This window comes from Phycodurus eques, chromosome 13 (assembly GCF_024500275.1).
Source record: "Phycodurus eques isolate BA_2022a chromosome 13, UOR_Pequ_1.1, whole genome shotgun sequence".
Taxonomy (NCBI): Eukaryota; Metazoa; Chordata; class Actinopteri; order Syngnathiformes; family Syngnathidae; genus Phycodurus; species Phycodurus eques.
In genome coordinates, this window is record NC_084537.1 from 26441615 (window position 1) to 26467707 (window position 26093).

At 45.7% G+C, this 26093-nt stretch overlaps 2 protein-coding genes across 3 annotated transcripts; both read left to right on the forward strand.

Moving 5' to 3' along the window:
• The first annotated feature begins 291 nt into the window (after positions 1-291).
• On the forward strand, positions 292-14438 carry puf60a (poly-U binding splicing factor a). Of its 2 annotated transcripts, XM_061694754.1 has the most exons (11): positions 292-460; positions 657-941; positions 1035-1121; positions 1210-1257; positions 1348-1509; positions 4337-4429; positions 4515-4728; positions 4791-4948; positions 10975-11059; positions 11146-11321; positions 12972-14438. In XM_061694754.1, exons 2-11 carry the CDS (start codon positions 834-836, stop codon positions 13269-13271), a joined length of 1431 nt encoding a protein of 476 aa, XP_061550738.1. In that variant the 5' UTR covers positions 292-460; positions 657-833; the 3' UTR covers positions 13272-14438. The 2 variants fall into 2 exon arrangements, with proteins under 2 accessions (XP_061550738.1, XP_061550737.1); XM_061694753.1 differs by having other exon boundaries at positions 292-941.
• klhl18 (kelch-like family member 18) lies at positions 14367-26086 on the forward strand. The gene is made up of 10 exons (XM_061694756.1): positions 14367-14713; positions 15629-15759; positions 15854-15994; positions 16076-16274; positions 21423-21583; positions 21648-21784; positions 21862-22084; positions 22159-22263; positions 24838-24949; positions 25019-26086. The coding sequence occupies exons 1-10, from the start codon at positions 14585-14587 to the stop codon at positions 25403-25405; spliced, it is 1725 nt and encodes a 574-aa protein (XP_061550740.1). The 5' UTR covers positions 14367-14584; the 3' UTR covers positions 25406-26086.
• The last annotated feature ends 7 nt before the right edge of the window (positions 26087-26093 follow it).

Below are 26093 nucleotides of genomic sequence, written 5' to 3' on the forward strand. Positions count from 1 at the left end.
CATCACCAACACACCCACTGTGTAATGTCATGACATTTGGACACCTTAAAGTTCAATTTCACAGTTACCTCCGTTTATGACGTCATCAAGGTAAGCCCTGAAAGCCAAACCAAGATCGCTAAACAAAAAACAAAAACGATAACTAAACAGGAAGTCGGGCTACATGTCAGCATACGACAACTGAGAAAATACTTGTATATAATTGATAATATCTTCATGAACGCTGTAACACAAGAGTGAAAAGATCGAAACTGCATTGAGGAAAAGACTACTTTTTGGGGGCGGAGACTATTGTGAAAGCGCGGCAGCGGAAGTGACAGTGACTGTCCCGTAGCTGCTAGTCCCAGCTGACACTCGGACGCTCGCGCTCGGAAAGACATTAACACGGGACCGAACCGAACACACAAATACGCACACAACCGGACGGAAGCTCGACTTTAAGGCGCCAGCAGTGCGTGCGGTAGGAAGCCTTTATTGGGGACATTTTTCCTCTGACGGAGACGTGCTAAGCTAATGCTAACGGAGCGAGCCCGTGTGCCGTGTACGTTGCATGCAGTCGTTTGTGTTGTGAATGCTAAGTGTTAACAGTCACAACACAAACAGTCCACTTAAAACGCGAGCGCTAAGGTAAGCGAGCATGTTTGTGTTGGCTGCAGCTTGTCGACACGAGAACGATGAAACTTGATGACAAGTTAGGGATTCCTGACGCTCCAACCTGCCGAACGTTCTGCCACGTTAGAGAAAAATCGAACTATTAATGCTGAAAACTATTACTGGAAATCCACTTGAATGGAGTTGCCAAGGGTAACGGAGTAAGGGAAGCGGTCGGGGTGATGCCACTGCACATGGTCGTCATGGAGAACGGACAGCACGGCAACACGACGACGACGAGGCTCGGCCTGCCGCCGCTCACTCCTGACCAGCAGGAGGCGCTGCAGAAGGTAAGGCGAGCTCCCCCGCCTTCGACAATCGAGATGCGAAAATAGGGACGATTGTCGTGCAATGTCAGCTGATTGGCCCCTGTGTCTGGGCAGGCGAAGAAGTACGCCATGGAGCAGAGCATCCGGAATGTTCTCGTCAGGCAGAACATTGCTCAGCAACAGCAGCTCAGCGGACTGCAGGTCCACACACGTTAAGACACACACACACTCGTATTCACATGAGTTTTATTTACATACATGTGTGTGTGTGTGTGTGTGTGTGTGTCAGATGGCATCCTTGTCAATGGGTTTAGGTGAACTTTCACCTCTGCAGTCAGTAAGTCATCATTTTTTACCCCTTGACCGTCACTAAAAGGTTCTGATGCCATTTTCCGCAAAGCTAATGAAAGCGTGACTTCCTGCCGAGGTGGCTGCCCAACGCCAGCGCGCCCTGGCCATCATGTGTCGCGTGTACGTGGGCTCCATCTACTACGAGTTGGGCGAGGACACCATCAGGCAGGCCTTCATCCCCTTCGGACCAATAAAAAGCATCGATATGTCCTGGGACTCCGTCACCATGAAGCACAAGGTCAGAGGTCACGGCTAACATCGACGTACAGTAAAGTTAATGTATATTCGGCAACATGCCACACGTAAAAGTTCCGTGCGGTGTTAGCGCACCTCCTTTCGTCTTCGTTCATAATGTGGGGGCTGCTGGTCGCATCTGTGTGAATGTGTGCGTGAATGGTTGTTTGTTTCTATGTGCCCTGCGATTGGCTGGAAACCGGTTCAGGGTGTACCCCGCCTCTCACCCGAAGATTCCTGGGATGGGCACCAGCACGCCCGCGACCCTCGTGAGGAGAAGCGGCTCAGAAAATGGATGGATGGATGTCAGACAGTGAGGGGGGGAAAAATTTGTCTTTTTATATTGTGTATGTAAACTTCTAGTTTCCACTGTAAGTCACCACGTGCTTTATTTCTTTACGGTGTAACAACTTAATGAGGTTCAGGGTGTACCCCGCGTCTCGCCCGAAGATTGCTGGGATGGGCACCAGCACGCCCGCGACCCTCGTGAGGATAAGCGGATCGGAAGATGAATGAAATCACGATTATTCATCACGATTATACCTCATGTTTGGGAAAAATCTTTTTTTATTTCACTACTTTGTAACAAACAATATGTTAAGTTTTCAGTTCAAAATAAATCTTCAAATAAGAATAAATGACAGATAATAATTTAAAAAATAAATATACCCAAAAATTGTAATTTAGCAAGGCCTAACTGCATAAATGTGCTATTACAAAGGGCAATCATGAATTGCAACTTAAAGGAAGCAAATACAGTTTATGCATAAAAGCCAATAACATTAGGCTGCAAGGACCAACTTTTCATTTGAAAATCCCTGTCGTCAGTATGGTGAATTGTCAAGGATGATACGTCTCCATTGTTCTGCTTGACCGTTGGTCAGTCGGGCACGGTCACAAACTGCAAAAAACTTGTTATTCTCTCTCCCTCACTCATGCTGAGAGGACCAACTTCATATTAAAAGCTTCATATATTACTACATTGGACATCAATGCCATTTAACGCTTTTATTTTGAAGTTGGCACAGAGTTTAATGAAGCCCCAACCATGCATTCGCCCCCTGGTGGCTGGCTGACTGGGTTGCGGGCACTGATAAAAATTACAGTATTTTCACGACCATAAGTCGCACCGTATTAAAAGGTGCAATCGCAGTTACGGGGTCTATTTATGTATTTAACACACACATAAGGCGTACCGTATTATTGGGCGCAGGCATGGGAAAACATACGCTAGCATGCATGCACACTAAAACAATGTTTTTAAAAAGGCAGCGGGAGCAAAACTGAGTTCGGTTTACTTTATTGAAGTATTTAACAATTTACTCGCGTTATTTTTTTTGATCACTCCTCATCCAAAAATCCATCAATGTCCTCATCTTCTGTATCCGAAATGAACAGCTGGGCAAGTTCTCAATCAAACACGGTGGGTTCCCTCAGTCTCGTTGCCGGGGGGCTGTTCAGCAGTGATGCCGGCGTTTTCCTGCCTCCTCCGCTTGCGACCCGCGGATTCGCTGATCTTGAATTCTCTCGCGGCTGCTCGAGTCCCACGTTCCTCCGCGTAACTGACAGCTTGCGGTTTAAACTGTGCTTCGTAAGCGTGTCTCTTCGTAGGTGCCATTTTCGGGGTCCTTAGCCAAACTGATGTTGTTTTGCACAATGCACATACCGGCGCTATATACCTACTGGGGGCGTGCCTTTAGCACCCTCCTTCACGCGCACCTTTCCCCCTTTAACGTCCGCATGCTGTCCGCCTTTCCTCGATATAAGCAGCGTGTCGGCAGGAAATGCTCCCAGTCAGTCAAGCGGAGCGCTCATCAAAGTCACACAACAACATTTACAGATTTTGGAATTCGGTGCGCACACAAGGCGCACCACATTATAAGACGCTCTGTCCATTTTAGAGAAAATGTAAGACTTTTAAGTGCGCCTTATGGTCGTGAAAATACGGTAAGCACTTTTCATATGCAACTTTGCCTGCGTGTTAAATGTAAAAAATCACCAACGATCAGGCTCGTTTAATCCTGGCAGCCAAAATTGCGATCACGATTAAAGTTTGATTAATTTTGCAGCCCTAATACCCATCCATCCATCCATTTTCTGAGCCGCTTCTCCTCACGCGGGTCGCGGGCGTGCTGGAGCCTATTCCAGCTAACATCGGGCATGAGGCAGGGTACACCCTGAACCGGTTGCGGACACTCTAATCAGTCTCCACCGTGCCGCCCAGCCCTAAAACATACTGTAAATAATATATTTTGGCAAAATAAAATTATTTACAAACTTTTTTTTTTTTGTACGACGTCAGAAAACCTTATGTTTGTGATTGGATGATCAAGGATGTGGAGGCATAACGTCTGCCTAGAACAAATTTTGTGGAGCAGACAACTAGTTTTCAGCTAACATCTAAGCGTTATGCACGGAGTCAATGATTGTCATACTGAAATAGAGATCATCTGTTTACTCAGAAACGTACTTGGATGTATGATAGGCAACAGGTTCTGCCATCCATTGGAAGAACATTTAAAGGTTCTGCCTGTCACTGTATGTCGCTGGCATAGATAAATGAACAAAATACATTTGTGATAAATAAATAATACATTTTTGATTAATTACGTTGAATTGATCATTTCCCATTGCTCGCTGAATACAAAAATTGGGCTTTTGTATTGGTTGTTACAAAATTGTTTGTTTTTATTGTCAAAATGTAACCTGTATTTGTCTGATTATAACGTTTACTGTCCATGTTTTATTTGTCAAATGTAACTTGAGTGTGTGTGTTTTAATTTTTTTTTTTATATTGTTGAATCCAATAAGATATGCCTTTGCGTGTTCAGGGTTTCGCATTTGTGGAGTACGAGACGCCGGAAGCCGCTCAGTTGGCACTGGACCAAATGAACTCTGTCGTCCTGGGAGGGCGAAACATTAAGGTCGGCTCAAGGTCAACACTCGTCACAGCCACAAACGGCGCTGATTTCCAACAATCGACTCGACGGCCCGGAATCGTTTGAACAGGTGGGCCGGCCCAGCAACATCGGGCAGGCGCAGCCGATCATCGAGCAGCTGGCGGAGGAAGCTCGCGTCTTTAACCGGATCTACGTGGCGTCTGTTCATCCCGACCTGTCGGACGGTGACATCCGGAGTGTCTTCGAGGCCTTCGGCAAGATCAAGTCATGCATGTTGGCCCATGAGCCGACCACGGGACGTCACAAAAGCTACGGTTACATCGGTGAGCCACATCACCTGACATGACACGCGTCTCGCGCTGACGCGTTTGCGTTTTTCCTCCAGAGTACGACAAGCCTCAGTCCGCAGTCGACGCGGTGGCCTCTATGAACCTGTTTGACCTGGGCGGCCAGTACTTGCGAGTGGGGAAGGCCGTCACCCCGCCCGTGCCACTCATCACCGCCTCCGGAGACCTCACCGCAGCCGCCAACTTCACTGCACAGGTGGCTCATGTTGTTTTTCCCGAAACTGTCTGGCCGTGTTGTTGGTATAGGCGGTGTGGGATGGGTCTGCGTTTGATTGACTAGTCCAGTTTGTGTGTAGTGCGGCTGATGATTTGGGTTAGGGCAAAAATGAGTATTTCAGAGGTGCGGCTTTATCATGCATGTAAAGGTTAAACCGTGTGGGGGACAGCATTGAGCCCTGGGGAACTCCGTTCCTGATGTTTGATGTGCGAGGACTGGCCATTAAATGACACATTGGTGTTGTGGGGGGGAAAAAATACTGGATCTGATGGAGAATACCTAGAACAAATACTTGAAGACAAAGTCACTTGCGCAGTTTGTCTTTGCAAGCAGGGCAGACAATTTCTTCAAAAGTGAAGTGAAGCTGAATTGAGAAGAAAAATGCGAGAGTATGGAATTGTTTCATACTGAAATGCAAGGCGAACACTCGTGACGTGTAAATCAGATTTTTCTATCTGCCGGAAACGCAGAGTATGAAGCCGCATCGTAGGACCTGAGACAAAGTCAAATTAACATTGCGCAAATCTGTGAGATTAACGTAAATCTACCCAACTAACATATTAGCCACGCGGAGGGTCTCTGTTAATTATGACTAAGAACCTTTCCAAAAAAATTGATTGTAATGGAAAGGTTTTTCCACAATTCCATTCCTAAAATTAAACTTTCATAGGTTATAGATTCAGGGCCCACAATTGAAACAATTTCAAGTATTGTTTATTTTTACATAATTTGGGTTTCCAGCCCATAAAACCCACGAAATCAGGAATTCAAAAAAATGGAATACTGTGAAGAAATCAGCCCAAATTTGGCAAGCCATAAATGTTTTAAAGTGTCACACACTAATCATCGACTAAACTCAAAGCACCTGCACAGGTTTCCCCAGGTGTCATTAAATTGCTTAAGTTTGGTTCAATTGTCTCAGTTGGGTTCAATATGGGGAGGACTGCAGACTTGACGACTGGCCAGAAGACCATTGATTGATACCCTCCATAGGATGGGCAAACCATGAAAGTCCATAGCTAAGGAGGCTGGGTGTCACAGAGTGCTGTGTCCAAGCATATCAATGGAAAGTCTCGTGGAATTACAAAATGTGGCAGGAGAAGATGCACCAGCAAACGAGATGACCGTGGGCTTCAGCGGATTACCAACAGAGAAGATTCAAGAATCTAGTAGAGATCCAGAAAGAGTGGAATGAGGCGGGACTACAACTGCCGGGTTCCTCGGGTCTGAGCCGGAGCCGACGTAGGAGGAAGGAGAAGAAGCAAAGCACATTTATTTATATACCACATTTTATACACAAGGTAACTCAATGTGCTTTACATGATTAAAAAAATTTAAAAACAAAGAAAAAAAGCAGCTTATAAACATTTAAAACAAAGAGGAAAATATTAAATAAAAATAAAAATACAATTTAAACAGCGTACAGTGCAAGAAATATCATTTACCAGTGGAAATGCTCTAAAAAGCATGGGGGAAAAGAGTTTTTAACCCGGACTTAAAAACATGCATACTTGGGGCTGACGTCACTTCTGTTGGCAACTTATTCCATTTGTCAGAATCAGAATCATAATAGCTAAATGCTGCTTCACCATGTTTGCTTTGGACTCTGTGCTCCGCTATTTGACCCGAATCTGTCGATCTCATAGCCCGAGTGGTTTTATATCCCATTAGCATTTCATTCATGTATTGAGGACCTCAACCGTTTAGTGATTTATAGACCAGTAGCAGAAATTTAAAATCGATAAAATCTAAAGCTGACTGGAAGCCAGTGTAAAGACTTTAGAATTGGAGTCATAGGCTCTAACCTCTTTGTTCTGGTCAGAACCTGAGGTGCAGCATTCCAAATGAGCTGCAGCTGTTTAGTGCTCTTTTTAGGGAGTCCAGTCAGAAGACCATTACAATAGTCAACTCTACTTGAGATAAACCATAGATGAGCTTCTCCTGGTCTGCTTGACACATGCAAGCTTTCACTGTGGATATGTTCTTCAGATGGTGGAAGGCAATTTTGGTAATTGATTTGATATGACGATTGTAAGTCAGGTCGGAATCTATCAGAACACCAAGGTTTGGGACTTGGTCTTTGGTTTTTAAAGAGAGTGACTCCAGGTATTTACTAACAACAATCCTCTTTTCTTTATTGCCAAAAACAATTAACTCAATTTTATTGTGGTTTAATTGACGAAACCTTTGGCTCATCCAGTTATCTGTTTTAGACAGTGACACAATACCTCAATTGAACTGTAGTCATCTGGAGACACTGCTAGATATAACTGTGTGTCATCTGCAAAGCTATGATAGTAACAATTAAAGTTCTGAAGAATTTCACCCAAGGGTAGCATATACAGGCTGAACAGGAGGGGTCCAAGAACTGATCCTTGAGGGACCCCATAGGTCATTGCCATTCGATGAGATTGAACACTTTCAATGGTTACAAAATAACTCCTTTCCTCCATGTAGGACCTGAACCATTTAAGGACTGTTCCATTTAGTCCTACCCACGTTTCCAACCTGTTCAGCAGTACATTATGATCTACCGTATCAAAAGCCGCACTGAGGTCCAACAAGACCAGAAGTGACACTTTTCCTGAGTCAGTATACACCCTTATATCATTTAGCACTTTGATAAGAGCAGATTCTATACTGTGATGAGTTCAGAAACCTGAATGAAATTTGTCAAAAAGTCCATTTAAGTTCAAGAAATTTCTGAGTTGATTGAAAATAACTTTCTCAATCTTGGCTATGAAAGGGAGATTTGAGATGGGTCTATCGCTTGCTAACGTGGAAGCGTCCAGCATTCTATTTTTTAGCAGAGGCTAAATGACAGCTACCTTAAGAGCTTTAGGAAACTCTCCTAACTGGAGTGAGCAATTGATTATTTGCCGCAAATCAGCTAGCCCAGATTCCGCAATAGCTTAGAAAAAGTCCGATGGTATTGAGTCAAGACAGCTCGTTGATGGTTTGAGCTGCTGAAGTGTTTTCTCTACCGTTTTTTGGTCATCACTGTATCAAATTCTGACATGGTAATAGAGTTTTTCCCTGGGTGGCTTCATATGTAGTATCATTTTATCATTTTGCTGATTTGTGCTAATAGTTAACCTGATGGATTGTATTTTTTCACTAAAATAATAAGCAAATTCAAGGCATTTATCTGCTGTTAGGAGTTCTGGAGCTATCTGATTCGGGGGGGTTGTGAGCTTGTCAACCACAGCAAACAGAGAGTGCAAGTATTGTTGAAGTTCTTACTGACGATTTCAGGAAAGTGTTGCTGTCTAACCCTGACTAGCTCTTGGTTAAAATGACAAAGACTTTGTCTGTAGAGGTCATAGTCAATTTGGAGTTTAGTTTTTCTCCACTGACGTTCTGCTTTTCTACACTTTGATTTAGAGGTCTTTACCATCATCTTGCTCCTCCACTCTGTTTTAGGTCACCTCAAGATTGTCTTAGTTTTAATAGGAGCGACAGCATTCATGACATTTGAGATTTTACAGGTGAAATTATCCAAAGGTTCATCAGCTGTCTCAGCATTCACATTTTGTGGCAGAGCAATGCTCTCCATAAACTTAGTGGCAGTACTCTCATTTGTGTACCTTTTCTTAATAGACGGAGGCTGTCTGAACTTTTGGAAGAATCTGTAATTCAAAGAATACACAAAAATGGTCAGAAATAGCCATGTCCGTCATTTCAATTGATAGAATTCCAACATCCTTAGAGATGACCAGGTCTAAGATATGACCTTGAGGGTGGGTTGGACTCTTAATGTTGAGAGAGGTCAAATGTGTCTCGTATAGGAGAGTTCTTTCGATTTTTTTCCCCATGTGATCGTCAACATGAATGTTAAAGTCTCACGTTATGACAAAATAGTCACTACAAATAACTGAGAGCAGTTCTGAAAAGTCCTCCATTAAATTTCTGTAGTATCTTGGAGGCCTATATTATTAATTAAAACAAGAACCTTTAGCTAAAAAACAGAGAGATTCAAAAGAGCTAAAATCACCCAGTATAATTTCTTTACACTGAAATAATGACTTAAAAATCACAGCAATACCACCGACTTGCTCATAAAATAAAAAATTGCTGCTGTTGCCTCATTTAAAATGGTATTATAGCTACTTTCTGTTAACCACGTTTCATTTAGTAACAAAAAGTCCAGATCATAGGCACTTGCGAATGTGTGGCTTATTAGGATGGTGACAAGTACAGTATAACACAACCATAATGTTACTTCATACAGGGTCCTTGTAAGTTTTGCTCACTTTAGGCGCTGTGTAACATATGGTCAGCACACTACTTCGGGATGTCCCAATCCAACATTTTCACTTTTTTTTGTCCGATTCCAATATCGGTCTGATTCGATATCAGAATCGTCTTTATTTGCCAAGTATGTCCAAAAAACACACAAGGAATTTGCCTCCGGTGGTTGGAGCCGCTCTAGTACGACAACAGTCAGTCAGTCAATTGACAGAAGACACTTTGGAGACAGAAAGACATTGACCAAAAAAAAACAGCCACTGAGCAATAAAGGGTTGCTAGTTGTCTGGTGATGCCGGAACATTTTTATTTATTTTTGACATTTGTGCAAAAGATGCAGAGTCCTCTCACACTTAGAGCAGTTCGAATGACTAATATTGCAATAGTCCGGTGCAATGAGCATTGTGCACAGGGCGCCGAGTAGCGCGATAAACAGCAGTATAATCGGACATAATTTACTTTTTTTGTAGTATAGAAAGTTTGAAAAGGCTTGATCAAGTGATATTACTCAAACAGAGAACAATTATCAGCAACAGCAGGTATGAGGAAAAACTGACCCATTTATTATTAACCAATGGGCTACATAAAGTTACTGTGCTGTGCACATCTTGACCTCTTAGGGGCAGTGTGGTGCACGCAATGAGATACACACTTGCAGTAACAAAGAAAGTAGAAGTCACGATCGAGTATTGTTATATTGCCTGTTTGTATGTGTTTTACAGCGTTTGTGTACCAATATTCATTCTTTTGAGAGCGCCTTGAGTTCATTGTGGATTTTCATTTGCTCGTCAGTGGTGTTTTTCATTCGTTGTCTGTTAGCCTTGAGCTAGCAATTTTTGTGAACACAAATGAAGAAAGAAGTGAAGTCAGTGATTCATTTAAACATTCAATAGGTGTCATTCTTTTGTTACGTGAGTTTAGTTTTACAGTGAACTTCAACTGGAGTGTCAAACGACTTTAAGCAAGCAACATTCACTCTTACTCCTTGCTGCTATGTTAACACCTTAGCAAGCTGTTGCTACCGCATGGGATCTGCATGCCATCCGGGCGCTGCTGGATAGAAGTGCTGAAGCGCAGCATGGAATGGACTGCTTGTATAAGAGTGGTAAAATCACAGATTTTAGATCCAGGCCAAACCGATACTCATTTTTTCTTTTGCTGACTTCGGACCAATATCCGATCTCAAAGGTCAGATCCGGACACCCCTAATATCACTATTTCATGTGTAAGTGGTTACACTTAGTCCTGTAGGTGAAAAACGTAGCAAGGTGGTCAGAGAGGAATAAGGGTAAAATGGGTCCTGTACGCAAACAGGGGTGGCATTTGGTGAGGTCAAATGAAGGAAATATTTGTTTAGTCCTCGAGGACTTTTCAGTTGAGTTTGAACGAATTGAACACTTCCAAAACGTTCTAGTAGTATAAAGAGTACCGTCATTTCTTGTGTGTAATGCGCATTTTCATCGGTCTCGATGTGAGACTCACTCGTGGTGGAAAATTAATCATACAGTAGTTAAGACACAACAACAAGAGGAAGAGGGGGGGGGGGTAAACTCACCTAAGGTCGATTAACACTATTGAGTGGATAATTAACACTAGCGGACATAACGCAGCATTTTACAAGGACGCTGCGCATGCTGGAAATTCTCAGACGCCGCTCAGTGACATTGTTTACGCACTTGAAAACATTGCGGCTTGCGATCAGAGCTGGTTTAAGGCGGAGATATTTTTAACTACCTCTGCCGTGGTGCTGCTTTCAGGATCCAGTGGGAGCGTCGGTGCTGCGAGCGCTGGCCGGTCTTCCCCAAGGCGTCATGGCGGCTCAGGCTCCAGGTGTCATCACAGGTGGGAAACCTTAGCCTCCTCCTCCCCCTGCATCACAACCCGCCCACTCCTTGACCTGACCCCTGAGTGTGATGTGACCGTTTCAGGCGTGACCCCGGCTCGACCCGGGCTGCCGCAAGTGGCTCTGGTCAATCCCGTCCTGGCCACGCCCCCTGCCCCGAGGACGCAGGAAGCGCTCCATCAGGGGGCGCATTTGGACGAGAGTAAACACGAACAGATGGACGGACACCACGATATCAACAAGATCATACGCAATCCCAAAGTAAAAAACACAGATAAATATATCAAAGCTCTTTTTGTGGTCCCAGGTGCTGTGGCACTACAATGGGATTACTTTGATTCGACTTTTTGACTACATTGGGATTATTTAGGACTACATTGTGGATTACGATTGGACTACAACAACCTCGTCAGCCAGCCACCAGGGGTCGAACGTAAGGTTAAGTCTTCTTTAAGCGCTGGCACCGTACGATGTGGCCAACTTCACAATAAAGGTCTGAAATGACATTGATGTCCAATATGAAGCTTTTATTTTGAAGTTGGACCTCAGCACGTTGGAAGAGAGGTGCCTTATCACGGTAAAACACGATGAATAATCGTTGTAGCGACTGCATTGACTTCAACTTTTCGGCTGGCCTGACCGCAGTGAAAAAAGTAAACCGAGAGGGAAATCACGACTGTCGAGTTCTTTGCAGTTTTTGACTGTGCACGACTGACCAATGGTCAAGCAGAATAACAAAATTCACTAGATTGACAACAGGGATTTACAAATGAAAAAGATGTAGTTGCAGCCTAATATTATTGCATTGTATTCATAAACTGTAATTGCTTATTTTAAATTACAATTCGTGATTGTAACTTGTAACGTATTTACTCAGTCCTCACAAAAGTAGAATTTTTTTGGGGGTTAATTTTTTATTAGGCGGCACGGTGGACGACTGGTTAGAGCGTCAGCCTCACAGTTCTGAGGACCCGGCTTCGTTCTCCCCGTGCCTGCGTGGGTTTTCTCCGGGCACTCCGCTTTCCTCCCACATCCCAAAAACATGCATTACTTGGAGACTCTAAATTGCCCGTCGGTGTGAATGTGAGTGCGAATGTTTGTTTGTATGTGCCCTGCGATTGGCTGGCGACCGGTTCAGGGCATACCCCGCCTCCTGCCCGATGACAGCTGGGATAGGCTCCGGCACGCCCGCGACCCGCGTGAGGAGAAGCGGCTCAGAAAATGGATGGCTGGATGGATCATTTTTTATTATTAGGTATCCATCCATTTTCTGAGCCGCTTCTCCTCACGCAGGTCGCGGCCGTGCCGGAGCCTATTCCAGCTAACATCGGGCAGGAGGCGGGGTACACCCTGAACCGGTTGCCAGCCAATCGCAGGGCACATACAAACCAACAACCATTCGCACTAACATTAACACCTACGGGCAATTTAGAGTTGTCAATTAACCTAGCATGCATGTTTTTGGGGACGTGGGAGGAAAGCGGAGTGCCCGGAGAAAACCCACGCAGGCACGGGGAGAACATGCAAAGTCCACACAGGCGGGGGGGGACCTTGTGACGCACACATTCACACCTACGGGCAATTTAGAGTCTTCAATGAACCTAGCATGCGTGTTTTTGGGATGTGGGAGGAAAGCGGAGTGCCCGGAGGAAACCCACAGGCGAGGCCGGATTTGAACCCGGGTCCTGATCAAAATAAATGTGGTTATTTTGGACATAATCGTGCAGCCCTAGGATTGGAATTATTTAGGACTGCATTGGGATTAAATTGGGATTACTCTAGTATTAATTTGGGGGCTACACTGGGATTATTTGGGAGTGCTTTGGGACTACATTGGGACCGGGTCTTGGTTAATGTCTGGACTGTAATATTTGAGCGCTTACTATGCGCGGTTGCGCTGTGTCCCCTCAGTCCCGCGTGATGGTTCTGAGGAACATGGTGGGCCAGGACGACATCGACGACGACCTGGAGGGAGAGGTCACCGAGGAATGCGGGAAGTTTGGCCAGGTCAAGCGAGTGGTCATCTACCAGGAACGTCAGGGAGAGGAAGAGGACGCCGCCGTCATCATCAAGATCTTCGTCGAGTTCTGCCACACGGCCGAGATGAACCGGGCTGTTTGGGCTCTGGACCGCCGCTGGTTCGGAGGTCGCAAAGTGGCGGCCGAGGCGTACGAGCAGGACCGCTTTGAGAATAACGACCTGTCGGCATAGACGGCGGCCCGTGGCGACTTGTCGGCGTAGACTGCGGCCGATGGCGACCTGTCGGCGTAGACGCCGGCCAACGGGCCGCCGCCGCCTCAGGGAGTAACGTAAGGGGCGGCGTAAGGTCCCGCTTTGGTTTCAGAACCTGAATCGGGCCTCGAACGAGCGGCTAAGTCACCGCGCTCAGTCGACCCGTTAGTTCCGACGGCACCTTTTAGAAAACAGGAAGTGGACGTAAGGAACCTTGGTAACGTTTGTCAGCCGTCTTAAGAATGCGAGTAAATGTTTACGGTCACCATGGGAACCACATTACCACCGCTGTGCTCCACATGTGACGTAGCCTGATGAATAAGTTCCCCCACAACTTCGTTTGACTCTCAAATAATGTCGACAAACACTTTGTAAAGGTTTATCTTTGTTTTATATAAAAGCAAACAAAGAATAAACACTTTGTAAAGGTATATCTTTGATTTATATAAAAGCAAACAAAGAAAATGTCCAAAACACTGGCAGTTCATTTTTGTTTATTCGACACGACCGCCCCTGCCACCCGAGTGAGGATAAGCAGTTTAGAAAATAGATGGCTGGATGGACGACACTACTGCCATCTGGTGGTCATTGTAGGATCGTGTTGAAAAGGGACCTTACTTCTCATAACATCTTACTGAAGGCCAGCAAATTGTACCGAGGTGCGAATGGGAAACAATTGTTGTTTCTTGTTGCGCCCTTACTTTGTATGGCGATCCGTCTGTTGTTCGTCTATCCGTGTATTGCAGGCATTGAATGCCGACCAGTCAAATTATTATTATTTTTTAAGACATTTTCCATTTCAGCTTTATTGATGCAGGTAAGGCAACTGCCAACAGATTCCTATTTGCAATGCTGACCTGGCAGCCAAATGGAAACTTTCGTCTCCATGTGTCCTGACACACGTCCGCGGTGTTTGTGAGTGTATCTGACTTGTAACCCGGTCAGATGAGACAAGACTCCCCTTCACCAGCAACTCTACAAGAGGAGGACAAGTGTTACGCAAACCGGATCGATGGATGTTGGCCCCAAATTTTGTTAGAACAAGAACCCAATTGCTTTAGCCGGGTTTATTTGGAACGACACAAGAATGTCCCAGAAGCCGAAGCACAAATGGGGCTCAGTCAACTTCCAGTTTTTGTTTTGTTTTTAATTCAATTTGGATTCCCACTTTCAAAGACAGTTTCGTAAACGACAGTGGACTTAGTGCTCTTGTTCCGAAGCGGAAGTGGCTTTGGTTTTCAAGCGGTACGGCGGCTCACAGGGCTCAATGTTCGCAGCAAGCACCGCTGACGATGGGAGACGGTGTTTGCGAGGAGCTCGAAGATTTGGTTCATTTCTCGGTGCACGACCTGCCGACCAGAGGCTATGTCGTCATGGAGGAAATACGACGGCAGGGGAAACTCTGTGACGTCACGCTCAAGGTAACAACCGCGTTTGGCGAAACGATAAAACCGTACCGGAAGCTAGCGTCAGATTAGCCGCAAGATAGCCTCGCCTAGCATTTAGTGCTGAGCTCATGCTAAGTGGAATTAACAATGGCTTGCGGACGTTACATTATTAATCGAAAACGTGTCCGTAGGAGTTGTTATCATTGGAATAGGCAATTGACGCTGGGGCTGACTGACCTTTAACCCGCTGACATTCAGTGACAGGTCCGTCATGATCAACAGGAACTTAAAAATGAAGATCTTGTCAATTGCGTGTTTAAATTCTGTACAATACCCCCCACCAAGAGTGTGAACACTCTTGGTGGGGGGGTTCTGCAGAATAATTCTCAAGAATATAAAATGTAAAGTGCATACCCTCATATGGAGATTGGTGTTCCCCACTATATATATATATATATATATATATATATATATATATATATATGTGTGTGTGTGTGTGTGTGTGTGTATATATATATATATATATATATATATATGTGTGTGTGTGTGTGTGTGTATATATATATATATGTGTGTGTATATATATATATGTGTATATGTATATATATATATATATATATGTGTGTGTGTGTGTGTATTTGACTTGAATGGCGCTTTTCAAGCAATTTAAGGCACGCATTATTCATTCAGTCCTTAGTTACACCCTGGTGGTTGTAAGCTACTCGTGGAGCAACAACTGCCGTGGGGCAGTCTTGACGGAAGTGTGGCTGCCATTCTGCGCCCACAGCCCCTCCAACCACAAACCAAACATCCACCCACATTGATTCATAGGAAATGTGGGTTAAGTCTTGCCCAGCGACAACATGCGAAGTTCCTTTACCCCAGAAGTTTGAGAAGCTCTGACCAGAATGTGCTTCATGTCAACATGATGGACTTTGGTGAATGCAGGCGGGCGAGCACAAATTCAGTGCCCACCGCATCGTGTTGGCTGCCTCTATCCCGTACTTTCACGCCATGTTCACCAACGACATGGTGGAGTGTAAACAGGACGAGATCCTCATGCATGGAATGGACCCCAGGTACTGTGATCTGGTCGGGCCGCGCTTTACAGCACAAAGCAGCGTGAGATCACTCACAAGGTGTGTTAATGTACGTTTGTGTGATTGCGTTTAGCGCTCTGGAGGCTCTGATCAACTTTGCGTACAGCGGCCACGTCGCCATTGACCAGCAGAACGTTCAGTCTCTTCTGATCGGTTCCAGCTTCCTGCAGCTGCAGAACGTGAAAGACGCTTGCTGCTCCTTCCTGCAGGACAGGTGACGTCACATCGCTTTTTTGTTTGTTTTTTACACATCACCCAACACGCGTTGATGAGCCGGTGGCCGCATGCTCTTCAGGTTGCATCCAAAGAACTGTTTGGGAGTGCGCCAGTTCGCAGAGACAATGATGTGCACCACGCTTTATGATTCTGCCAACAACTTCCTGCACCAGCACTTTGTGGACGTGTCCTTGTCGGACGAGTTTCTCACCCTGAGGACGGACGAGCTGCTCGAGCTCGTCGCTTGCGATGAACTCAACGTCAAAACTGAAGAGCAGGTCAGACACGTCGTTCGCCTCTCACGTCCCATACGTCATATCTAGAAACGTGTACTGTCTTTTAATGGGTTCGTTGAGTCCCATCTTTAAATGCTGTCGTGTCTAAAAGGTTTCTGTGGTTTCTTTTAACTCATTCCCTCGTTTTAGAGCATTTTGACTGAGCTTACAAGACTCACAGAATGTTGTGTTCTGGAACAATCAAATGTGCAGTTGGTAGTGGGGCCGGGGTACACATCCCACTCAGATTTATGGCACCGATCCGTCCCCTCCATGTTTGAATCACCCGCTCTTCTTCAAGTTGGACCTCCGACTTGGCAAGGCAGATGAATTTTACAAGCCCGACATGGAATTTGTGCTATCTGCTTCTCATGGCAAACACTACCCGTAGATGTTACGTGTTTAGTTGAACGTTTGTAAGGTTGCGAAGCCCTGGCAGCACCCAAGTCTGGCCTTACATGTCGCGAGGTTTAAATTCCCACCGTCAGCGGCAATTGTGCACACTGTCGCTGCACCGCATCATGAGTCTCACTCCGCACTATAAAAAATGTTTTCTCAACTTCAAACAAAGGAACAATTTATACAGTATTTGTAACACCCTCAGCAGGGTCCTCGAGGGTGGATGTAACTTGAGGCGTTCGACCGTGCCCCTCGGAGGACGCTGTCGAGGGTGCTCCAGAAGTACGGGCCGGTGCCAGAGTTTGGCCCGCATTCCCGGCAGTAAGTCGGATTCGTTTCCAGTGAGGGCCTCGAGGTTGGCCTTTTGTAACGATTCTGTTTATAACCGATTGGGTGGGGTGGGGTTCTCAGTTCTCAGCCACCACAGTGCAGGCATAGCAATTACAGGGGACTTCTAACGGTCATTCTGCATGCCAAATGGTGTCAATTCACTTGCGTGTGTCTGCAGACACACACCCCTGGGACTTACTCGCTGGGTGTGGGGCCGAGGTCGAGTCGCGGGTGCAGTAGCTTTAGTAGCCTCTCCCCAGTCACTTCGTCCAGCTCTTCCGGGGGGACGTGCCCGGAAAACCTCACCAGGGAGGCGTACAGGAGGCATCTTATCAGATGCCGAGCCACCTCATCTGGTTCCTCTCAATGCAGAGGAGCAGCGGCTTGACTCTGAGCCCCTCCTGGATGACTGTGCTTCTCATCCCCAAATAATTTATAACTATGCGAATTTCTTGGGTATCCCCTCACTTACACTCTGGTCCTACGGACATTTATAATTTACATACCCACTCCCACCACACTCCAGTTGTACAGCCAGGTTCACGACCCTTGTCCTGTGTGCTTCCCCTCCTGTCCCTCTCCTGTCCAGTCCTGACCGACTTTGTCCTGTCCTTCCCTTAGAGGGCATAGCACTAATGACTAGACTTTACGCCCATTTATCGGCCTTATTGGTATCGGCCGATAATTAGCATTTTAGGCTGATCGGCTTTAATGTCATAATTCGCCCATCCGATCAATGACGTCATCGATCGGCTCCGTAAAAGACATTTTCTCCGCGTCGCCATGGTGCACAGTATATTTGAATCCAAAAGCTAGTTTATTGTTAACCTTGTCGCATGCCTTCTGACGTAGTCCTGTCAATATCTGACGGCCAATAGTGATTTAAAAAAAAAAAAAAACATGCCGGCGGTGCGGAACAGACGACACGTCGGAGACCGACAACACGTAATGCCCGGATCAGACGACAAGACAAATTTGCTCTTTCAAGATTGCGCTATGTCAGACTACTGCAATAAAATCTTGTATTCCGATATCACGGCATCCCGTTTTTTACGATCATTGGGCTTTAAATTGTCAACTCAAATGCGACCGGATACACTCGTTACCGTGGCGGCGACGACAAGAGTGGAGCGCACCGATGGTATTATAAGGACAACACTGGGAAAAACGTGTTGGTGGTCGTTCGTTTAAGGCTCGCTTGAGGTACGTTCACGTACTTTGAATACGATACGGCTCGCGAGCAGGCAACAAAAACGTTACGTAGCCTAGCACTATTGCTAGCACTAACGGTTGTACGTAAACATGCCGCCGTTCTGTCGAATCGTGCTCTAAAGGTTCGGTGTGGGTGAAGTCATTTAATTAAAAATAAAATAATTTAATTACAGTAAGTTAGCACCCACTATTTCTGTCATGTAATGTTGGTTTGACCTGACTGATTAGAATCCACGATCTGACTAGAGCAGTGATTTCCAACCTTTATGGAGCCAAGGAACATATTTTACGATTGAAAAATCTCACGGCACAGCAACAAACAAAAATGTGACAAAAAGTGGAGACATGAATGACTGTATTGACTTCCTGCCATCTAATAGAAGACCATTCATTTGTTCTCTGTCACTATGCCTCACTGGCATAAATATAGGAACAAGATACATTATTTACTGTAAATATAATTATTTGAGCAATTAAGTACACAAGTATATACAGTAAATGAACCGGTCATTTAAATAGACACATTCCTCTATCTTGTGATCGGTTAATCGTGTTTTTAAACTCTGATCGGTGATCGGGCCCAAAAATCATGATCGTGTAAAGCCTACTAATGACCCATACAACACTCAAATCCAATTTGTCATTGTACTAGTTATATAATGCTTTCCTTTCGTGATCTTGTTAACAGCTACTGCGTTGTCTTTTGTCTTCTTTTCCTATATTTAGTTACTTTTTCACTCTCCTTTGTGTTTTTCTGTCACTCCCCTTTAAAAACTTTGTTCTGTTTGACTGAGCAACTGTAATTCTCAATAAATAGCCATCAGAATAAAAAGAAACCACAGTGGCATCTTAAAAAGTCCACTAGTCTGTGACATAGTAAAACTGTTCCGGAATAAAAGGGATACAGATCTTCCTTTCTGCTTGAGCTAACAGCTGAACAGGACAAAAAAAAAAAAAAGATTATACGAGCAAACATTGGAACCACCTGACACAGTCATATTTTCTGATAAGTAAACGTGAAGTACTCTGAGGATAGAAATTTGTGAATTTAAAACAACGAGTGGTTTAACAATCTGCTTTATTTGGTGAATCCAACAACTTTGATGACTGTGAGTCTGATGAGTAATTGAGGGGGAAACGAAGGCACAGAATCGACACAAAGAGTTAACTCTAAGATTCCAATCAACTCGCAGACGAGAAGGATGAAATCAATGCAAAGAAATCAACAAAATAGGCGATTGAAACGCTGAGACACTTCCTGGCACAAAAAGCTGACAAATACTAACTGAACACTTCATAGTTTATGTTTTGAATGATAAACTGTGACAATTTGATGCCGCCGTCCTTTCTGATTGTGTTCCCATTTGTCTCTTGCCTTATCGTGAACGGTGATGATAACGATACTTGTCTAAAAGTGTAGTTTCTTTGCTGACATGGAGGCAGGGGCAGACTGGGGGGAAAAAGTGGCCCAAGAGTCACCGAGAGACGGGCCCAGTTCACGCGCGCTAGCGGGCGCCAGCCAGCCGGCGACACTAGTTTCATGTTTAAAAAAATAAATAAATAATAATAATAATAAATGAATTTGATGCTCTTTTGGACCCTAATTCATGGAGTAGTTAATAACCTCAAAAACCTAAAGCTAAACAAATGAACACAGGAAGGACTGTCACCTACACACGCAGGAGAATGAAGTCGTAAGGTGTGAGTACACACCTGAAATGCCACTTAAAATGATGAGCTGCAATCACAGAACTAAACTGTGACGAAGTACGTGTTACGATGCATAAAAACAAACCATTAATGAAAGCCGGGCAAACACCTATATGCACGCTCAGTTGCTCATGACTCTTTTCTCTCTGTTTACTGGTTGTCTTGCAGTGACTGGCAAACGAGGCTCATTCACTCACTCGCTCGCTCATTTACATTTCCCCCCCTTTTACTGGTCGTAGAAAAGATGCAAGGTACATGGAACCTGTATGACACCGCAGTATATAAAGTACTCACCATTGTGTTGCTTAGCGGTACATTTCACCTAGGACGACAAAAATCGGCTCACCTGTATCCACCCCAGACGTACAGAAACTCCAAAGACACGCGTACCCTAAATCCAACAGGAAGTGACCTGCGACTTTGTAATTGTAAGGTTGAACCTTTTTCGCAAGGTCGCTCACGTAGTTGATCAAAGAGCTATTTGTGGTACATCAGAGCTGCAACTACGCTCACGCGCGGCTTGTGCTGGCAACGAACTCCTGTGTGAAGCAGTAGCCAAATAACTCTACTTTCTTATGTGTGGCCGCATCTTCCTCGTGGGATTTATTTTCTTAGCTCTGAAGTTCTCAGCACAACCTTTTCGTTTGGGAGGTTGTTTTTTGTTGTCCGGCTGACTATCTATCTACAGGTTTTAGTTAGCTGAAGAGTGATTGACAGGTGATAGTCAGCGGTAACAGCCTGGGAAAATGGGTGGTACATAAACAAGTGGCTCAGCGTAGACGGTAGTAGGCGAAAACTGGTACGTACAGTATAGCCTATCACAACAATAGGCCCACGAGTCCTAACAGAGACAGAGACTCGTGTCTCCCGGCTGGCCTGGGGACGCCTTGGTATATCCCCTCAGAAGATTTGGACAAAGTGGCTGGGGGAGAGGGAAGTGTGGGTGGGCTTCCTTCCTTGAGCTGTTCCCCCCTGCGACATGACCCCGGATAAGCAGAAGAAGATGAATGGCGTAATCAGCAGTAGAAGATGGGTGGGTTTCACCAAAAACGGCAGTTTCTGACCAAAGATAAGGAAACAAGCTTTTGGGGGAAAGAAAAGAAAAAGGAAACATGTCAAGCAGAACTGTGACTTTTACGCAAATATTTTGGGGGTTTTTGTCACTCCTCAAATTATCAAACGACAAAAAAACAGTTATGTAGAAGCTGGAATTTCACAGACAAGATGGTCGAGGCCGTCTTCCACGCCTACCGTTCGAAAAGTACTGTGGCGGTAAACGGTCAGTGCCAGTCGACCAATAGAAACGTCCACAGCGGTGAATGAGTTCATGTGTTCTATGCTTCTTTCCAAGTGTCCTGTGTCCACGTTGCCTGTTTTTTTAACATGCCCTGTTGTTTATTTAAGCGTATTATGTGTGGTGTCTTTAAACCTGTTCAATGTAACGTGTGGTACCACTGAAGGCGTGTCCGACCTGTGCGTCCACGTCCTCGTCCTGCGCAGGTGTTTGAGGCGGTGCTGTCTTGGATCCATCATGATCGTGTCAAACGAGAATCTTTGCTGCCGGAGCTGCTGTCAAAGATCCGACTGCCACTTTGTCGTCCTCAGTTCCTGACGGAACGAGTCCAGCAGGAAGAACTCGTGCGCTGCTGCCTTAAATGCAGGTCAGACCTGTTTGCATCACACAAAGAAGCGCCAGATTGTTGACTTCCTTCCTTTGCCCCCTAGAGACCTCCTGGATGAGGCCAAAGACTTCCACCTTATGTTGGAGCGTCGTCCTCACCTGCCCGCCTTCAAGACGCGTCAGAGGTGCTGCACGTCCATCATGGCGCTCATCTACGCCGTGGGAGGACTCAACGGCTCCGGTGTGACGGGGGCAGGGCTCCGACAGGGCGTAGAGCAGTCCGATGGGTCCTGGGACTAACCTGGCGTTCTCCCGCAGGCGACTCCTTGAACGTGGTGGAGGTGTTCGATCCCGTGGGGAACTTCTGGGAACGCTGCCAACCGATGAGGACGGCCCGCAGCAGGGTGGGCGTGGCCGTGGTCAACGGACTTCTGTATGCCATCGGAGGGTACGACGGACAATCGCGACTCAGCACCGTTGAGGTCTACGACCCCGAGACAGACAGTTGGACCAGAGTGTCCAGTATGAACAGCCAACGCAGGTCAATAGACTATGATCAATACTCACTGATCAAATGTGAATCCCTAACGTAATTATTGTTGTGGTGTTCCGCAGCGCGATGGGTACGGTGGTGATTGACGGCCACATCTACGTGTGTGGCGGCTATGACGGAAAATCTTCTCTTAACTCCGTCGAATGCTACTCGCCCCACACTGACAGGTGACAAATACTCACGCGCACGCAGACACCGTCATCAGCGATCGCTGGAAATGAGTATGATTGTCCTCCTGTTGGTGGGTGTGGTCATCGGGTGGCCGTGGCGCCCCATCCTTGAGCCATAGTCTCTATTGTGAGTTGTTGTTCCGGTTGTTGTAGTTCAGGTTTGTGGAGGCGTTTTGTTGGAGGATCTCCCCTGCCTCTCTGGCCTCTGTTGCTTCTTGGGCAAAGCGGAGGTCCTGTTCGAACTGGGCTGTACTCCCATTGACAATCTTGCAACACAAATCTCTCTTTAAGGTTTTCTCCTCCCAGGTGTTCATGGTTTTTTCCCCCCTTAATAAATTAAATCACCATTTAAAAACAGCATTTTAAGTTCCCTTGGGTTATATTTCTTGACATTTCTCTGATGATCTTAAAGTCGGGAGACTATGCAAAATATAAGAAGTTGAGAAGGGGGTCAATACTTTTGCATGGCACTTTATCGCTTTTTTGTTGGCCAACAGGAAAATGACACAGGTCACTCGATGTATGTGCTGACCTCCCAAACGCGGCCAGTTTAAAAGTGAAATGAAGAGACTGGAGAATGGACGGTGGTGTTTTGTTCGTATATTAATTTTCAGTCACCCCGATGCTGGTGAGGCTAATGGAGAAGCTAGCTAGCATAGCCCTATGGCTGCGCCGGAAGTAAATACAATTCCAATGAAGTTGGGACGTTGTGTTAAACATAAATAAAAACAGAATACAATGATTTGCAGATCATGTTCAACCTCTATTTCATTGAATACACTACAAAGACAAGGTATTTAATATTAAAACTGAAACTTTATTGTTTTTAGCAAATAATCATTAACTTCGAATTTTTTTAGCTGCAACACGTTCCAAAAAAGCTGGGACAGGTGGCAAAAAAGACGGAGAAGTTGAGGAATGCTCATCAAACACGTGTTTGGAACATCCCGCAGGTGAACAGGCTCATTGGGAAAAGGTGGGTGCCATGATCGGGTAGAAAAGGAGCTTCCCTGAATTGCTCAGTCATTCACAAGCAAAGATGGGGCGAGGTTCACCTCTTTGGGAACAAGTGCGTGGGAAAATAGTCCAACAGTTTAAGGACAATGTTCCTCAACGTACAATTGCAAGGAATTTAGGGATTTCATCCTCTACGGTCCATAATATCATCAAAAGGTTCAGAGAATCTGGAGAAATCACTGCATGTAAGCGGCAAGGCCGAAAACCAACATTGAATGCCCGTGACCTTCGATCCCTCAGGCGGCACTGCATCAAAAAACGACATCAATGTGTCAAGGATATCACCGCATGGGCTCAGGAACACTTCAGAAGCCCAATGTCAGTAAATAGAGTTCTGGCACTGCATCCGTTAGTGCAACTTGAAACTCTTACTATGCAAAGCAAAAGCCATTTATCAACAACACCCAGAAACGCCGCCGGCTTCTCTGGGCCCGAGCTCATCTAAGACGGACTGACCCAAAGTGGAAAAGTGTTCTGTGATCCGACGAGTCCACATTTCAAATTGTTTTTGGAAACTGTGGACGTCGTGTCCTCCGGGCCAAAGAGGAAAAGAACCATCCGGACTGTTATGGACGCCAAGTTGAAAAGCCAGCATCTGTGATGGTATGGGGCTGTGTTCGTGCCAATGGCATGGGTAACTTGCACATCTGTGAAGGTACCATTCATGCTGAAAGGTACATACAGGTTTTGGAGAAACGTATGCTGCCATCCAAGCGACGTCTTTTTCACGGACGCCGCTGCTTATTTCAGCAAGACGATGCCAAACCACATTGTGCACGTGTTACAACAGCGTGGTTTCGTAGTAAAAGAGTGCGGGTACTAGACTGGCCTGCCTGCAGTCCAGGTTGTATTTCACGATTCTGTCACCGATCACCCACTGCTTTACTTATTTAGACACTATTCCCAATACCAGCTGCTGAACTTGTCACAGAGAATAAAAAAATAAAAATATCTTGCGGTCATTACGTCACGTGTCATCATCGGGAAGCAGTAACTGTATCGGAATACATTTCTAAAGTAACCCTGAGTATGAGAAATACATAAAACTTTGCGATTCCACAAGAACGACTACCGCTAAAGAAAAGAAAAATCATTTACATTTTGATGTCATCTCAATTGATATTGTTTTGTTTTGTTACTAAATCTTAACTAAAATACTATTACACAAACCAGATTTGGCATATTCTCCTGTTTAGAGTCTGGACGTAACTTGGTTAGTAATTGTTAAATATTGCCATACAATATTCTTGGGCAATGTTTTGCAGTAGATGTATGAAATAAACTAGAGCTTTTGTTCTGACATGTTTTCTCAAAAAATGTCCTCGAAAGTAAGTGGAAATTGACACTTTAATTTTTTAAAATTTATTTATTACATTTTTTTGGGGGGGGGGGGGGGGGGGGGGGGGCGTGTTTGGCCATATCGCCCACCCCTACTGACCATGGCATCAGTCTCTGGTTCAGCACAAGCCTCTCCACCACAGTGAGGTGCCGATCAAGGGAAAACACACACACACACACACATACACACACACATATACTTCCTGTGTGTTGTAGGTGGTCTGTGGTGACAGAGATGAGCGCCAGTCGCAGCGCTGCCGGCGTCACTGTCTTTGATGGACGCATCTTTGTGTCCGGAGGACATGACGGCTTACAGATCTTCAACACGGTCAGTCAATCTTCATCTTCATCGTTCTAATCTTCATTATCATCAGCTTTGTGTGTGTGTATCCTATAGGTGGAGTATTACAACCATCACACGAACCGTTGGCATACGTCGTCGTCGATGTCGAACAAGCGTTGTCGTCACGGGGCGGCGTCTTTGGGCAGCCGCCTGTACGCTGTGGGCGGCTACGACGGTTCCGGGTTCCTGAGCGGCGCCGAGGTCTTCGGCGCGGCGTCTGGTCAGTGGAGCCACCTGGTGGCCATGAACACACGCCGCAGCAGAGTGTCCTTGGTGGCGGCATCGGGCCGCTTGTATGCCGTGGGCGGCTACGACGGGCAGACCAACCTGGGATCCGTAGAGATGTTCAACCCCGACACGGCCCGATGGACTTTTATGGCGCCCATGGCCTGCCACGAGGGCGGGGTGGGCGTGGGCTGCGTCCCCCTGCAGCCCACCTAAACAGGCCCGTCACATTCCGTCGCAGCCGGCGGTTCCGCTGTCGGGTGACGAGGCCGGGTGTCGCGCTCGCACCGGCGACCGTAGCATTAGCCGCTGTGGCCGATGGTTAGTATTGCGGCCGTGGCCGCTCCGATCAGCGGCGGGCGGGCGCCTTGATCGCGGTCGCGTCCGCGGTCGCTCGCCGCTTCCTCTGGTTTGGGACAGGAAGTGGCACCATCCTTGTTGTCATTTCACAAGGCTTTTATTTTGGAAACAACAGGAATTATACCTGTGTCATCATAAGTCCAAAAATCAACAACGTGTAGAGATTGTGAAAGTGGAGCAAACTTGTTGCAAGTGAAAAAGAAATAAAGTCGCTTACAGAATGTGTGGTCATCACTGAGTGTCAAAAAAAGACGTGGGCCGTGTTGGCGATCACTGCGTCTGCTATACAGTGCCCTGTATAGTGTAGTATAGTCGGCCGTTTTGTAGTGTTGGATTGTGTCGTGAGTATATCATAGTGTGTATATACCCTTCTGTAGTGCCCGTTTTGTATCCCACGATGCATCTCGAAAAGTAGTGCGCAACAATTGTCACCAGAAGTCCCATGAAGTGCCGGTTAACGTTAGTTGTACAACACGACGAGACGGAAACTGCCTTATTTGTATTCACTTTGTAAAATATACTCTGCTTAAAACGGTATGTTGTT

Coding starts and splice junctions, on each gene's coding strand:
- puf60a (XM_061694753.1), top strand. CDS start 834: ATGCCACTGCACATGGTCGTCATGGAGAACGGACAGCACGGCAACACG. Junction 1,510..4,336: donor CCGTCACCATGAAGCACAAG/GTCAGAGGTCAC, acceptor TTGCGTGTTCAG/GGTTTCGCATTTGTGGAGTA. Junction 11,322..12,971: donor AGATCATACGCAATCCCAAA/GTAAAAAACACA, acceptor GTGTCCCCTCAG/TCCCGCGTGATGGTTCTGAG.
- klhl18 (XM_061694756.1), top strand. CDS start 14,585: ATGGGAGACGGTGTTTGCGAGGAGCTCGAAGATTTGGTTCATTTCTCG. Junction 15,995..16,075: donor TGCTCCTTCCTGCAGGACAG/GTGACGTCACAT, acceptor CATGCTCTTCAG/GTTGCATCCAAAGAACTGTT. Junction 22,085..22,158: donor AGTATGAACAGCCAACGCAG/GTCAATAGACTA, acceptor GGTGTTCCGCAG/CGCGATGGGTACGGTGGTGA.